Here is a 12,949-nt window from a genome sequence, read left to right as displayed (position 1 = left end):
ATAAAAATAAAGAGGACGTGCTCAGTGGATGGAACTGAATCCACAGTCTCTGGCGTGCAGGTAAATTTCCAGTATTATCTGGTTTCTTTCATTCCAGTCAGTGGAAATTTACCTCGCTGACTCCTATCTTGGTTTGAAATCAAAAATGTCTGTATACAGAGGGGGAAAGAAAACAAACAGCATTTCACCTTAAGCTTTCTTCAAGTGAAACACTAGATTGCTGTCCTTTCACCTTGTTGCCTTGGTGATGGAAATTTATTGCCTCCACCGGAGAAACTTCCGTGTACTGATTGCTGCTGCTCAGGGCGCTTTGGAGCCGGCCGGGCCTCGCTGCGCTCCTAGGAACGCCGTCTCCCTGCATGTAAAGATCTCGCACCAAGGAGACGGTGAAGTGCCTGGTAAGTGCCTGGTAAGTTTGCCTTTCGTTCCCTGCTCAGCCAGTGTGTCTGGGTGAGGTCTGAATTGCACTCCCCAGCTGCTAGTGTGACCGCCTGATTCTGAGGCCTCTGCAGTAGATGCAAGGAGGGCTGCCCGAGGCTTGTGCTGCTGAGGAAATAAATACCTGCTGCACCTCAGACATTTGTGGCATGTTTCTGAAGGAAACTTGTCCGGCTTGAGAGATTTGACTTGTAGTTGATTTTATGTACCTTTCACTAGGTAATTGTGGAAGAATGCATTAAATCTTCAGCGCGTCACTTCTCTGGTCTGCGTGGCATCTGTTCAAGTACTAGTTTGCATCGATCCAAACTTCATCTGCCTTTCACACTTGTCTGTTCATTTAAAAAAAAAAAAAAAATGCCAGGCTTCTAATTTTATACCCATATCGATTATTATTTCAGTGCTGTTCTCTTAATGCATGTTCTAATCCTGTAGGATTTTCTGTCCTACAGGAAGCTGAAATCTAGTTTTTCTCTTGTCAGGCTGGATTGCTGTGGATTTCTGTCTGTGTGTGTTCAAAACATATGAATGCATTTTCCAAAATTTGTTCAAGTTGGTTTTCATAGCATAGCCATCTTGCTTTAGTTGGTGTGGACTGAATTATCTCTGCTAGGTTGTTGTCTGAAGGGGTGGGGAAGGAGCGGGCAGGCCAGGGCACTCTGTTTACCTGCGTTCTTTCCTCAGTGCCTCTAACTTCTCCCTGAACTTCCCAGCTCTGGGATATTTTATTAATCTAAGAGCTGGAGGGATTTTAATTTTTTTTTACGTGAATGTATTAATAGTCTTACAAATGACTTTGCCTTTCAGAGCACCTGGAGGAAGTGCATTTAATGCAAATTTTAAAGTATGAATTGTATATGTAAATATAAGTACACAAAGTCTCAAATCTGTAAGCATACCTGGATTCCCACCTGTTCTGGGAGGTGTGCTGGGGTCTGTTTGCTGTCGGTGAAGTCTAGTTTTTGCTGCGTGGTTGGCTTTGGTTTTCGTCACAGGTGGCCGCTTATTGGCTGACTTGGTCCCACCTAAATCAGCTTCCCTGAAATGGCAGAGTGAATTACAGGTGAGAGAACCCAGTCTGTGTAAAGATTATCCTTCAGCAAAGAAGAAAAGTATGTAACCTCTGACATTTTCAGGGAGGCAAGAATACATAAACTTCACGTTAATCATTGGACAAAGCAGAAATAAGTACGAATGTGGTTATTGGTGGAACTCCACATTAATACCTAACCGAGCACTTTATGGTGTCCCTGCTGAAGCAGGTTGTGAGGCTAAGGTTACAGGGTTGAGGGTAGAAAGAGTTTAGGCATAGAGAGCTTTGACAAGTGAGGCTTCAAAAGCCATATTACTGCTTAGCTGCTAACAACCCCAGTCCCGAAGCATGGGGAATTCTAGGAACTAGAAGGGCAAAATGTATTGTAGTCAATGTACCGTGAACAGCCTAGCACGGAGTTGTGAGGTCTTCTGTGTCGTAGCTGAAGAGCCAAGCGAGGAGGAAAGCAGTTCCAGTGGGGGATGCCACACTGTGGGCAGGGGTACAGCAATAGAAACACTCCTTGCTGGGGTGGGCTTAACTCCTCTCCTAAACGGTGAATTTCAAAAAAGCTTAGGGCACGTTCTTCTGAAAATGAACTGGATTCAATGGTATACAAAGGAAAAATGCCGAGTGAGTTACATCTAGCTTGCTGTTTGTCGGTGGCTAACGCTATTTCCTCCAGACAACATGGCAATTGTACAGAAGGGGAATACACTTTAATCTTATCACCAGACAAGCATTTCTTTGATAAATGTTTTGAACTGTGAGCAGCATCAGAAGAGTGCCTTTTAAAATGCCCACTTAGCAAGACTACCAGAAGTGATTTAAAGATGGGCACGGTAGATGAGTTGCTGCTATTAATCACTGTCAGTATCGTAGCTTTTAAATCATCTAAGGACCAGTTCTGTGTGATTACTAAATACAAAATGAAGAGGAAGGAATCCAAGTCAAAAGCTCCCATCCATGGCAATGGAGAGGTGGGGAGAGGAAAGGGGATCTTGTTGATCTCAAATGCTCCCACATTCCTGTCTGCTTCGGGGCGGATGCTGCTGGAAGCGGTGTAAGCGTGCAGCCAGTGTAGGGGTTGCTTCCTGCTGCCTTGGAGCAGAGCTATGAAAATGTGAAGTGACCTTGGAACGCCAGATATTAACTCACTTTGGATAGATTTTTAGTGTGGCCCAATGGGGAAATGTGGATCATGTACCATTTCTAGAGTGCTTTTGTGGACTGCTGCCTGTTCCTGGCAGGGAATGGCAACTCGAGCAGCAAATGGCTTTGAAATCGCGCAAGTCCTCCAGTAAGGACAGGGTTCCTGTCGGGTGGTCTCAGCTTTATTACTCTAGTCTGTCCTTTACTGTACCCCACCTCCGTGGTTCCTGTCTCCTGTTCCTGGGGATGCTGCAAGAAGGGAAATTTGGCTGCTGGTGGAATGATGGGGCAGGGTCCTGAGTGAGCAAGCTGCGCGGGTGTGTGGGGAGGGACGGAGGGAGCGTCCCAAGGTTTGTCCTTGAGCCTGACCCGTGGGTTTGGTGGTGATTGCCGCCTCTGCTGACTCCGAGGGACGTCAGAGTTGCCAGAAGGTGGAAGTTTGTGTTGGGAAAAACCGCTATGAGAATGTGTCAGATGATTGATTATCTATGAAAGTCTTTCAATCAAGATAGTTAACTGCCAATAAATTGTGTTCTGCTGGATTTGTGTCTGTCGGTGATGCCTACACAGTTTACAGTCATGTTTCTGCTTGTTGGCATATCACTTCGTGTGAAGTCCTTCGTAAGGTTGATTGTTCTCAGCAAGTTAAGATTTATAAGTGGAGTCAGCCATTTTATTAGAATATATTTTGTTACACTGATTGCAGTTGTAGTTGGAAAAAGTAGACAAGCTTTTGGGCATAGGTAGCTCTTTTCAGATCAACCTTGTTAACCAGCTCTGCATGGTCCTGTTCATGTACCCAACTTGCAAACCAGGACACGAGCTGTAAGTCCCTCCAAGCGTCCATCATCCTTGCTGCGCACCTACTTTCTCGTGCATAGGATCCCAAGAAGAACCATAGCTCCCCAGCAGGTATATCGCGTCTCCTTACCCCTCCAAATTCGTATCCTCACCCCCATTCTGTACTTGTATCTGGGGTTTTCCTGCACACGGAACACAGTCAACCCAGCCTCTGCAGGATATGTCAGGCTGGGTGCTGGTGTTTGTATACATAACTATGTCTAGGTAGCCCTGGACTTTGCTGCACTAGGTTCCTGACTCAGGGTTTGTACTTTTCAGAGGCATCAGTCACACTGTGCAGAGCATAAACAGTGAGCCCGAGGGGTCTTGGCTTCACTGATAAGTGGTCTTGGTTCGTAGTTACCTGGTTCTGGAGTGAGCGTTAAATGTCTTTGTTTCTAAATATTAATCTGGAGGTTGTGTTCAGATGACACGCAACTCGCTTAAAACATTCTCTGTGCTTCTACATGAGGGCTTAAAGGGTAGTCAGCATTTTCTGAGTTTACTGAGTATGATTGGGTGCTGTAGACAGAAGTCTCAAATTTCTGGTCTTGGTGCTTGGTTTGTTGGCGCGCTGCTTGTGGGCTGCACTGCTGCAAGGTGTTGACCTAGGTTCAGAAAAACCTAGGCAGGAATGGAGTGAACTGGAGGGAGAGCTGTTTAAGTTGGCACTTTCCACTGAAAGAAATGTGTGTGTAAACATGCAGGTAATATCAACAAGCCAAAGTGCTCCTTAGCTAAAGATTAGCCCAGGCTCAAAGCTGAGGAGGGATCGCTTCATCTGGGGTTTGCGTCCTGGGCTTTCTGTCTCAGAACTTTTCCATGTGCAGCGATCTTGTCCTGGCTGCTGTGGCATTCGTTGTTCCCTGGGTTTGCAAGAAAGCAAACCAAAACCCAGTTTTCTTTTTCTTGCCCAGCCTTTCAGAGAAAAGAAGGAGTGGAAACCTGTCAGGTAGTTGATGCTGTTTCAAGTCTCCTGTTGTGCCTAGCTAAGCGATCCTTTATCTGACTTTTGATGGACGCTCTCTATTGCTGTGAAAATTTAACTCCTTCCTCTACCTAGACACAGCATACTTGCAGATAAATAAAAGAAAAAGGGACGTGAGAATCAAACAGAAGAATATGAAAAACTTACTTTTTCTGCCTTTCAGTCTTACTATTCCTCCCAGCGTTCCCAGCTGAGGAAGTGGAGATTAGCGGAGATAAAAACTGGAGGTGTCTGCCTGGGAAGCTGGGAGATGCTCCTGCTGCTGGTACCCACTACTACCAGTGGCGAAGCCTGAGCAAGCCTAATGTGGGCACCTTTCAGCTGTGTAATTTGAGGCTTTGGGGAGTCAAGTGACACAGAATAGTCTTTTGTTGTATTTCCGGTGTATGCATCCACATGCTTGTGCTGGTGTTGTTATGCTGCTTTTGGGAATACCTTAACAAAAAAATATATAAGCTCAGTGCATTACGAGAGAATTGTTTAGCAGACAAGCTATCTGAACGGCTCCTTGTGCGGTTCAGACCAGTGCATATCTAGCATCATGCTAATGCAGGAAAATTTGCTGCCATCCAAAATAGACCTTGCTCATTGCATGCAATAGCTGTTAAGAAAGTACCTTGCTGACCAAAGGAAAAAACTGAGTGTAGGTAGATGAAGCCTTGTTACCACTTGAGATGTTTTAATTATATTTGAAGTATTACGTTTATTTCATGCATATGAAAATTTGAACGTATACATGCAGAAGCACTGTCTTTCCTGCTTGGTAAAATGGAGTATTTTGCAGAGGCTGAGAGCAGCGTGTATGTGGAGTGGGAGCGGGGTCATGTCTTTGTGTACTTTATTTATAGCATGAAGTGAGACTTTAGGTATGTTTTTGAAAATCTGTTTCAGTTGTCTGGAGGATCATATTTTCTGTCTTGCAGACCCTGAATTAGTGATTATCCACTATTTGGCCTTCCTCTGGTTCCGTGATTTTATTATTATTATTATTACTTAGTCATGCAGTGTTTGATTCAATTAATATGCTGAGGTGATGTTAGTGCAGAAATAAGATGCCACTCCAGCAAGGTTGATGCTAGACTTCACGGGAGGAAATCTGAGTAGCATTCGTGACAAAGTTACTGTTAGAAATCTCTCTTTTGGTCCCTCTTCACTTAATATTGCAAATTCTTATCCTTCATTTCTTCAGTAAGTTCAGATTTGTCTGCATTTCTGACAGTTTTTCTATCCTGCTTCCTCTTAAGGAATTTTCTTGATCGTAATTTTTCAAGTTCATTGCCTTTCGTCTATTAAAACCACTCTTGAAGATCATAGAATCATGTATGTTCTGTAATGCCTCGAAGATAACGTTGTACAATCCATCAGTGCCAGTACTTAAATTACGAAAAAGTGCATTCATTTCAGTATCCACTAACAGAACTCCATTGAATGTTGTTTTTCCCGTACTGTTTTGTTTACCTATCTGGTAAGCCCTAGGACTTTTCTGGGCCCAAAAGAACCTATTTTCCCAATTTGGAAACCGGACTGTGTAAGTCCTTCCAGAAAAGATACCAGCAAACAAATTTTCAGAACAGATTTAAAGCCTTGAATTCTTGTTTCAAGGCAACAGAACGACGTGGCAGGGTGTGTGTTAGCACAGGACTCTCTCTGCTGACGAGTTGAACAGGACCAGCCTCGACGTTTCTTTCACTTGCTTCTGGGGTGTTTCTGACCTTCCTAATAATCTCCAAAATCTCAGGTACGGCTAACGAGCCCATGTCTCCCTTTTAGCTATCTAAAGCAAATAGAGTAGGTGTAGTGTGGTCGTGCCAGGATAAACCTGTGGCAAAATGGTATTGTTTCCTGAACAAGCTTCAAGGAACGGAGTCTCAAATTACTGTAACTGAATCTGGTATCTCGCAGCTCTGGAATGCTTATCAGAGGAGAAAAAGGTTGGTAGCTGATATGTGTGACTGCAAAACCTGTTTCCATAGGATTTTTTCCAGATTTAATTCTAGTGGCATCTGCGTAACAAAAGTAAACAGGCCAAACGGTGAAAAAAGATGCTGTTGCCACCAGCGTTCCTCAGGAGCTGAACATAACAAGGTGATAAACTGAGTGTCAGGTCGATGTCCACCAGGACGTCAGCTGTCCTACAATATATGCATATATAAGCAAGACAATAGACAACGCGCATCTTCTGAAACTGCTGCTTGTCGCTAAAAGCTATTTTTTTACTGAGGTGATGAGACAGGCTTAAACAACTCTATTTTAAGAATTTAATTTTACTCTTGTACCTTTTTTAAACCCTAGGCATGTTTCAGCTAGGATTATTAGCATTATTGGACAAAACCGTTGCAAATATTTTCTCTCATTTCAAATACTCTCTTGTGTTTGAAGAGACAGATTTAGAGTCTAGGCAGAATGAATTTCTGTGGAGTATGGATCGTTTAAGGTTTGAAATGGCACTGCTCAGCAAGTTATCTTCTACCTTTGTTATTTATATTATCATAACATTATTACTATTATGTTGTTATTAGTATCTACTGTTACTTTGCTTTTATTTAACTCTTAACAACTTCTACTGTAGTCAGATGCTTTTCATGTTGCTATTCTTTGGTAGATAAAATGTGTATCTCCTTCCGAGAGGCTTTTTTTCCAAAATCCTAACCGAGGAAGACTCATACTATCTAAAGGTTGTGAGTGTTCATTCACAGGTTAACCTATTGTGAAGTGGTGGTCTTAAACCAATTACGGAATAAATATTAAACCTGTTTTCTTTTTTTTTTTTGGTTAATAGGAGGAGTCTCGTATCCTCAGGGTAAAGGTGGTTTCTGGCATTGACCTAGCAAAAAAAGACATCTTTGGAGCCAGGTATGTGTTCTGCTTTGACTATTTTATGCTTTTAAACAGAGTAAGTGTATCAGAGCAAGGATACTTTATAATTCATTGTCAATAAATGTAGGATATAATAATAATAAACAAATAATAAATAGGAGAGAACCTATTACTCGGTTACAACCAATGCAAACTATGTGATATCTGCTGGCAAGAAAGCTATTAATCACAGCAGTGACTCTTTGTGCCCTCTTCTGCCCCTGGAGGTCTACCAGCTTAGCTCCTTAGTTCACCAGCTGCCTTAGCTCTGTCAGGGTGTGAGGAGCAGCTCAGACTCAGGCAGTATGTGGCAATATTTAACATTACTCCCAACTATCTCCCCATACGCCCCACATAACGTAGGAAAGACCAAAAGCCAGCGGCACCCTCTGTCTTGCTTTGCAAAGCTCCACTTTCCCTACTGTTTTTTTTAGGACTCTGGTGCCAAGTGTTGAAGTCTGGCTGAATAGACAGACTGTGAATTTTCTTGGACTCTCAGACGTGTCCAGGTGCCACCGCTGCAGTTTGTAAGGATGGTACCTTAAAAGAGCAAGGCAATAAAAGCATATTCACCTGTTGAGCCTATGTCACAAGAAGGCTAGTAGCAAGTGCTAATGTAGAAAAGAGTTCAGCGTGGACTGTGCTGATTTGGTACTTTTCTGTTAGGCTGTGACAGGCCTGGGTTTTATTTCCAGTTGAGTCTTTAATCATCTTGAGTTTTAAACTGGGGACTTCAGGGACAAGGTAAGTTTTTGGAGTACATCATGCAGTCTTCGTATGGTCGTTTCCCTGTTCATCTTTGTATCCGAAGATAGAGCAAACAGTGGTCTATGGCCAAAGTAACAGTTGTCAAACAAGAAAACTGGTTTTAAATGGTAGCCTGGGAAGATACAAATACAGACACTTTGTGTGTTTTCAAGACTTTTATTTTGAAAGAATTGGTCACAGGTTTAAAAATAGGCTTTTTCCAAGTCTAGGCTTGTTGTACAAATAATGATCTAAAGAATCCAATCAGATAGTAGTAATTGAGAGAGAAGCTGGTTCTGAAGCCAGAAATGATCAGTAAACATTTTTTTTTCTGAAGGCTAATTGAGGTTTGACATTCTGTCTCCCCCAACTGTGAGGAAATTCTTTAATGCAAATGCTCCAATCTATTTACATTTTTTTAAATTGGTTTGAAATCAATGGTATCCAATTTAGCTCTTATTGAAATTACTCTAATTTCTTAATGTATAAACAAGCCTCCCTGTGGACTTCCCTGTATCTCTTGAATGATGCTTAAAAATTGTTCATTAGCTTGTATATCTAGCTTGAAACTACATGAAAGCAGCAATTAAAAGTTTAATCAACTTTAATTTTTTGTGAAATTTCCAACAAACGTTCCTTTGGTAGCTGTGTGCAGAATATGGTAAGACAAAGCTTTATTTCTTCCCCTAAATGTGCTGTTTTGAAGATCATCTTGATACGCTGACCACAAGCAACAAAAGAGGCAGCTTATATGTAGATGTACTTGGACACACAGTGCTTGCGAAGTAGAGCCCAGGTAGTCCTGTTGATGGCGTGGCTGGGCCGCACTGTCAGAGTGCTGCTGCTTGCTCACGGCATTAGCAGATCCCTTGTGCAACTCCCGCTTGTCACCTGCGCCCGCAGTTGGCACCGAGATGCTGCAGTACCAAAGGGAAGGAGAGGAGGAGCAAATTCCAGAGAAGAGAGAAGGCTAAGGCACAGAAAAAGCAATTTTTTTTCATTATCAGTACTAACCCTAGAATTGCCATATGTACATACTAACTTTGCTTTTTCTTTACCTCAGTTAATTTGGCCTATTCATACTGTTACAGAGTTTTGGTTTACTTGATATAATTAATTGGCTGGGTTTTGTTTTTTCAGTATTTCCGGAGCTTTAAACTTTATCGCTGCTTTGAAAAAAGCAAGGCTAGTGGCTGAAATATCAAGTCAACCCATTTAAATGGAACTTCTATATAAATAGTGAAGTGCTGTGGAGCACACAAGAAATCCACAGAAGTAATCTGAGAGAAGCGGGAATATTTCTAGTGTTCATTTGATTCATTAAAGGACATGCTGGAAACTTTACAGCTGAATCCGTGGCATTGTAGTATCTCCTTCGGGCGTACTTGTCGAAGGACTTCTGTGAATATTTAAGGTGTCGTATTCGAAAGAACTCCTAACATCTGCTTAGGTATTGATAAATTGGAACAAATATCTTTCAAAATGCAAAACCTTAAAACTAAGTGAAATTTGAACTGAGATCTGTTGATGTGGCCCTTAAATATTTAAGTAGATTAGTCTCAAGCCAGTAGGATTTCCATAAAACTGAGGAGTTAAAAACATATTCCCAACTTATGTTTTTAACTGTGTTTTAAGCAGTTCTCTAGCAGAAGTGAAACTAACAGCATCACACCCTGTAAGCTTAGTGAAATGCTTGTACTGCTGTGCTGACAAGCGTTCAGGAAGCTTCGTGTTGAGCTAACGTTTCAGTTTGACTTTTCTGTTTGTTTTACTGGCCTTGCATACCTTGCTGAGATATTAACGTTTCATGCTGCTCGAATCTTAAGTATGGTGGAAGTTGCTCCAGGTAGTGTCATTCTAACGTGGCTGTCAGGAGCGGGTTGTGGCTAACTGGCCCAGCAACGGGTTTGCTGGGAACCCACCTGGAGTAGCTGGTTCACTTCTCGTTTGGGGGGAGCTGCAGCAGCGTACGTAAATGTTTGAACTTAGCAAGAGGATGTGGGAAATTTACAGGCATTACAGCCGCACCAAATAGTTGTTTCCTGTGTACCGTCTGTTCAGGATCCCTGGAAAACAGCAATGACTGGTGCTAGCTGGGTTTTCTTTGTTGCTGCAGGTGTAACCCCCTATGCACTGTTGTTTCCCTCTCCCATCAGTAATTCTCAAGAGTACCAAAAGTCAGCTTGAAAGCAGTGTGTGACAGTGTAACTCCTGGACACAGCCGCTGGCTAGTTGGTATCTTAGGGGAAAGCAAACCTGGTGAGTTTGGAAAGGCAGAGCGTGCTGCTTGCTGTCGCTGAGGCCACCGTTAGCAGACTTGGCGAAGGATGAAATAACCGAGCGGGATGTGCTTGGGGGTGTTCTTGTTGGGTGCAAAAAGCCTTGGGGACCAGTTGTGCAGCGGGGTGGAGCAGGGAACGGGGAGAGGGTTCATCACTTTCTCTCCTGGAAGACCTCCCGGTGTCCTGGGCCGCACACAGGCAGAGGCAGCCCGGGAGGTGCGGCAATGATCTTCAGAGGCAGCTCCGCGTGGACGAGCAGGCTGGGCATTTGAAAGTGTGGAGGTAAATTGTCCTTCCTTGGGGAACGCAGAACGCTCACAGAGAGAGGAAAATGCCTGGTGGTTCCTTCAGCTGCAGGTGTGGACGGGGTTGCGTTACGCACTCATCACTGACTTAGCAAAGGGAAAAGTTGTCAGCACCAAAAGACACAGCGCCATGGCTGGTCGGGGACTTCAACGCGTGCACATTGCAGCCTGTGCCGTGCCCCGTGGTGTGAGACGCTGGGGTTTCTGTGTGCTGTTCCTGACCAGCATGCCTGCCTGCGGGCACGTTCTGCGTCATGGGCAAACATGGTTTTGTTTTCTTGGTCTCTTTTCATACGTGACACCAAGCTTTAAGGACAAATTCCTGGTCCTGATAAATGCTCTTTTGGGGAGGAAGGAGGCCAAGTGACTGTGCTAAATATTTTGGGTAGTTGCAAACTTCAGAATGAGTTTATCCTAAAAACATTTGAAAATGTGTTAAAATTGCAAAGGTGCAGCCCCAGCAGCCGATTGCCTCCGCGTGGTTGAATCGCACAGTGGTCTGCACTGGGGCAGAATAAAGAGTTACCACGTAGCTGTGAAAGATGAACTACAAGGCATATGCTGTGTTCTGCCTTTCAGTAGGCTTTCCTTACAGTTTTTAATCAACTTTACCATTAGAAAACACCAGCTGTAGACTTGCAGTCTGAAAGCCATTTCTTGCCTGATTAAATCCAAGGAAAGTCTTACCAGTGTAGAGCACTAGAGAAGAGTTTTTTTCTGAAGCTGCTCTTGGCTTATGAAATCATTTTGATAGTAAATAATGATACATGAAAGTTCAGAAATTCATAGAACTATGATTATAATGACACAGTATATAGTAAATGTCGAGTGAAATAGCTGCCGAGTACCCCCAAGTGATGGTTAAATGTGATTAATTCCATCTACAGATCTAGTTGATGTAGACATAAGTGGCTAGTTGGTGTGGATATAACTGGTTTGTTTTATAAGCTGTGTTGCGTTTTGCCCTGCAAAATTATAAGACTTAGTCTTTGATATATGCCAATGGCTATAGTAAATACAAACTGGAATTTTGTGAATGCTTTGCGTGCTTAACTCTGAAAAAAACGCTACGCTGTGTGTCGTTCTCTAGTGCGTTTGCAAGTATGTATATGTATTTACCACCCGTCATGACTGTATTACATAATTTTACATTTGTTTCCTCTTAATTCCCTCTCTAAACTTCTTAAATGCTGTCTTAATGAATTCAGCTAGTATTTGTATTCTCGTATGCAATTAAGTAACACAAATTATAATGTAATTAATCTTAATTACAGAACATGCTTAACAGATTATTATTTATTTTCTTTTTACTTGCGTACTAGAATGATGCCTTGAGTACCATTGTGACTGAGGCTGCTCTGTGCATTTCACTGCACACAACTGCAGTTACTGCCTAGAGAACTTTGCAAAATAAAATGAAATTTCCTCTCCTGAATGCTGCATGTTTACGTATTTCTGGACTCTAGCACCTTCTCTAGTGACTCAGGCTATCTGCTGAGCACAGTCTGCCCGAGTGGACAAGTATATATCTTATCTGAAGGTACTTCCAGTGTAGGCTTGGGTTTTGATTGTGGTGTTTTACGCAGAATTATAGGAAAGGAATACCATTAATTATAGGCAAGGAGGTGGTCTTTTTCTGCTTTTATCATGGATTTATGGATTCCTAGAAGGTCTGGAGAGCGGCCCTTCATCTCACTGTACTGAGTATATAATTTTGTATTAGCTGCTGGAATAGATCATGTCTATTCACTATCACCAGAGTTTGACCAATCTACTGAATATAATTACTTTTTAGCATTGTTTTTACACCACGTTGGAATAACATGAGATAAATTATTGCATCACTATGTGCTATATATCTTAACTTAAATTTAGAATTCATCCACTCCACTTCAAAATAAACAAAGAAGAAATACAGCACTATTGAAAGTAGTGCTGGGCTGCCTGTCGGGTTATTTGGCACAGTTGTGGCATGCTTTTTATAAATGCAGTTTCTTCGTATGCACATACAAATGCTTTCATAGGTAATAAAGGTGAATGTGTATGTATAAAGAAGAATAAAATGTCTTCTGATTATTATTTATAATCATAGAACTTATATGATTCTGTGGTTATTGGTTGTGTGAGATAAGACCCCATGGTGTGGATGTTCTTATTCAACTAAAAGGTTTGGAAGTAAAAAGTAAAAAAAAAAAAGTAAAAAGTGTATATGTAAAAGGGTATATCTGAATGTATTACTTGCTGCTGCCTTCTGAATCATGAAGTAAATGAAAATTGGGGCTGTTGGGAAGTTGAGAAAAGTAAAGTG

The 12,949-nt window shown here is 42.3% G+C and overlaps 1 protein-coding gene across 6 annotated transcripts in view; it reads left to right on the top strand.

The window, feature by feature from the left end:
- Positions 1–12,949, top strand: part of NEDD4L (NEDD4 like E3 ubiquitin protein ligase) — a 154,059-nt gene that overhangs the window by 30,297 nt on the left and 110,813 nt on the right. For all 6 annotated transcript variants that reach the window (XM_040539970.1, XM_040539971.1, XM_040539972.1 and 3 more), the window contains one exon: positions 7,231–7,304. In XM_040539970.1, the coding sequence (XP_040395904.1) occupies positions 7,231–7,304 (74 nt within the window). The remainder of the gene's footprint in view (positions 1–7,230; positions 7,305–12,949) is intronic.

The sequence above is a fragment of the Cygnus olor genome, chromosome Z, assembly GCF_009769625.2.
Source record: "Cygnus olor isolate bCygOlo1 chromosome Z, bCygOlo1.pri.v2, whole genome shotgun sequence".
Classification (NCBI taxonomy): domain Eukaryota; kingdom Metazoa; phylum Chordata; class Aves; order Anseriformes; family Anatidae; genus Cygnus; species Cygnus olor.
The sequence above is the reverse complement of the archived record's forward strand: the minus strand, read 5'-3'. Positions and strand labels throughout refer to the sequence as shown.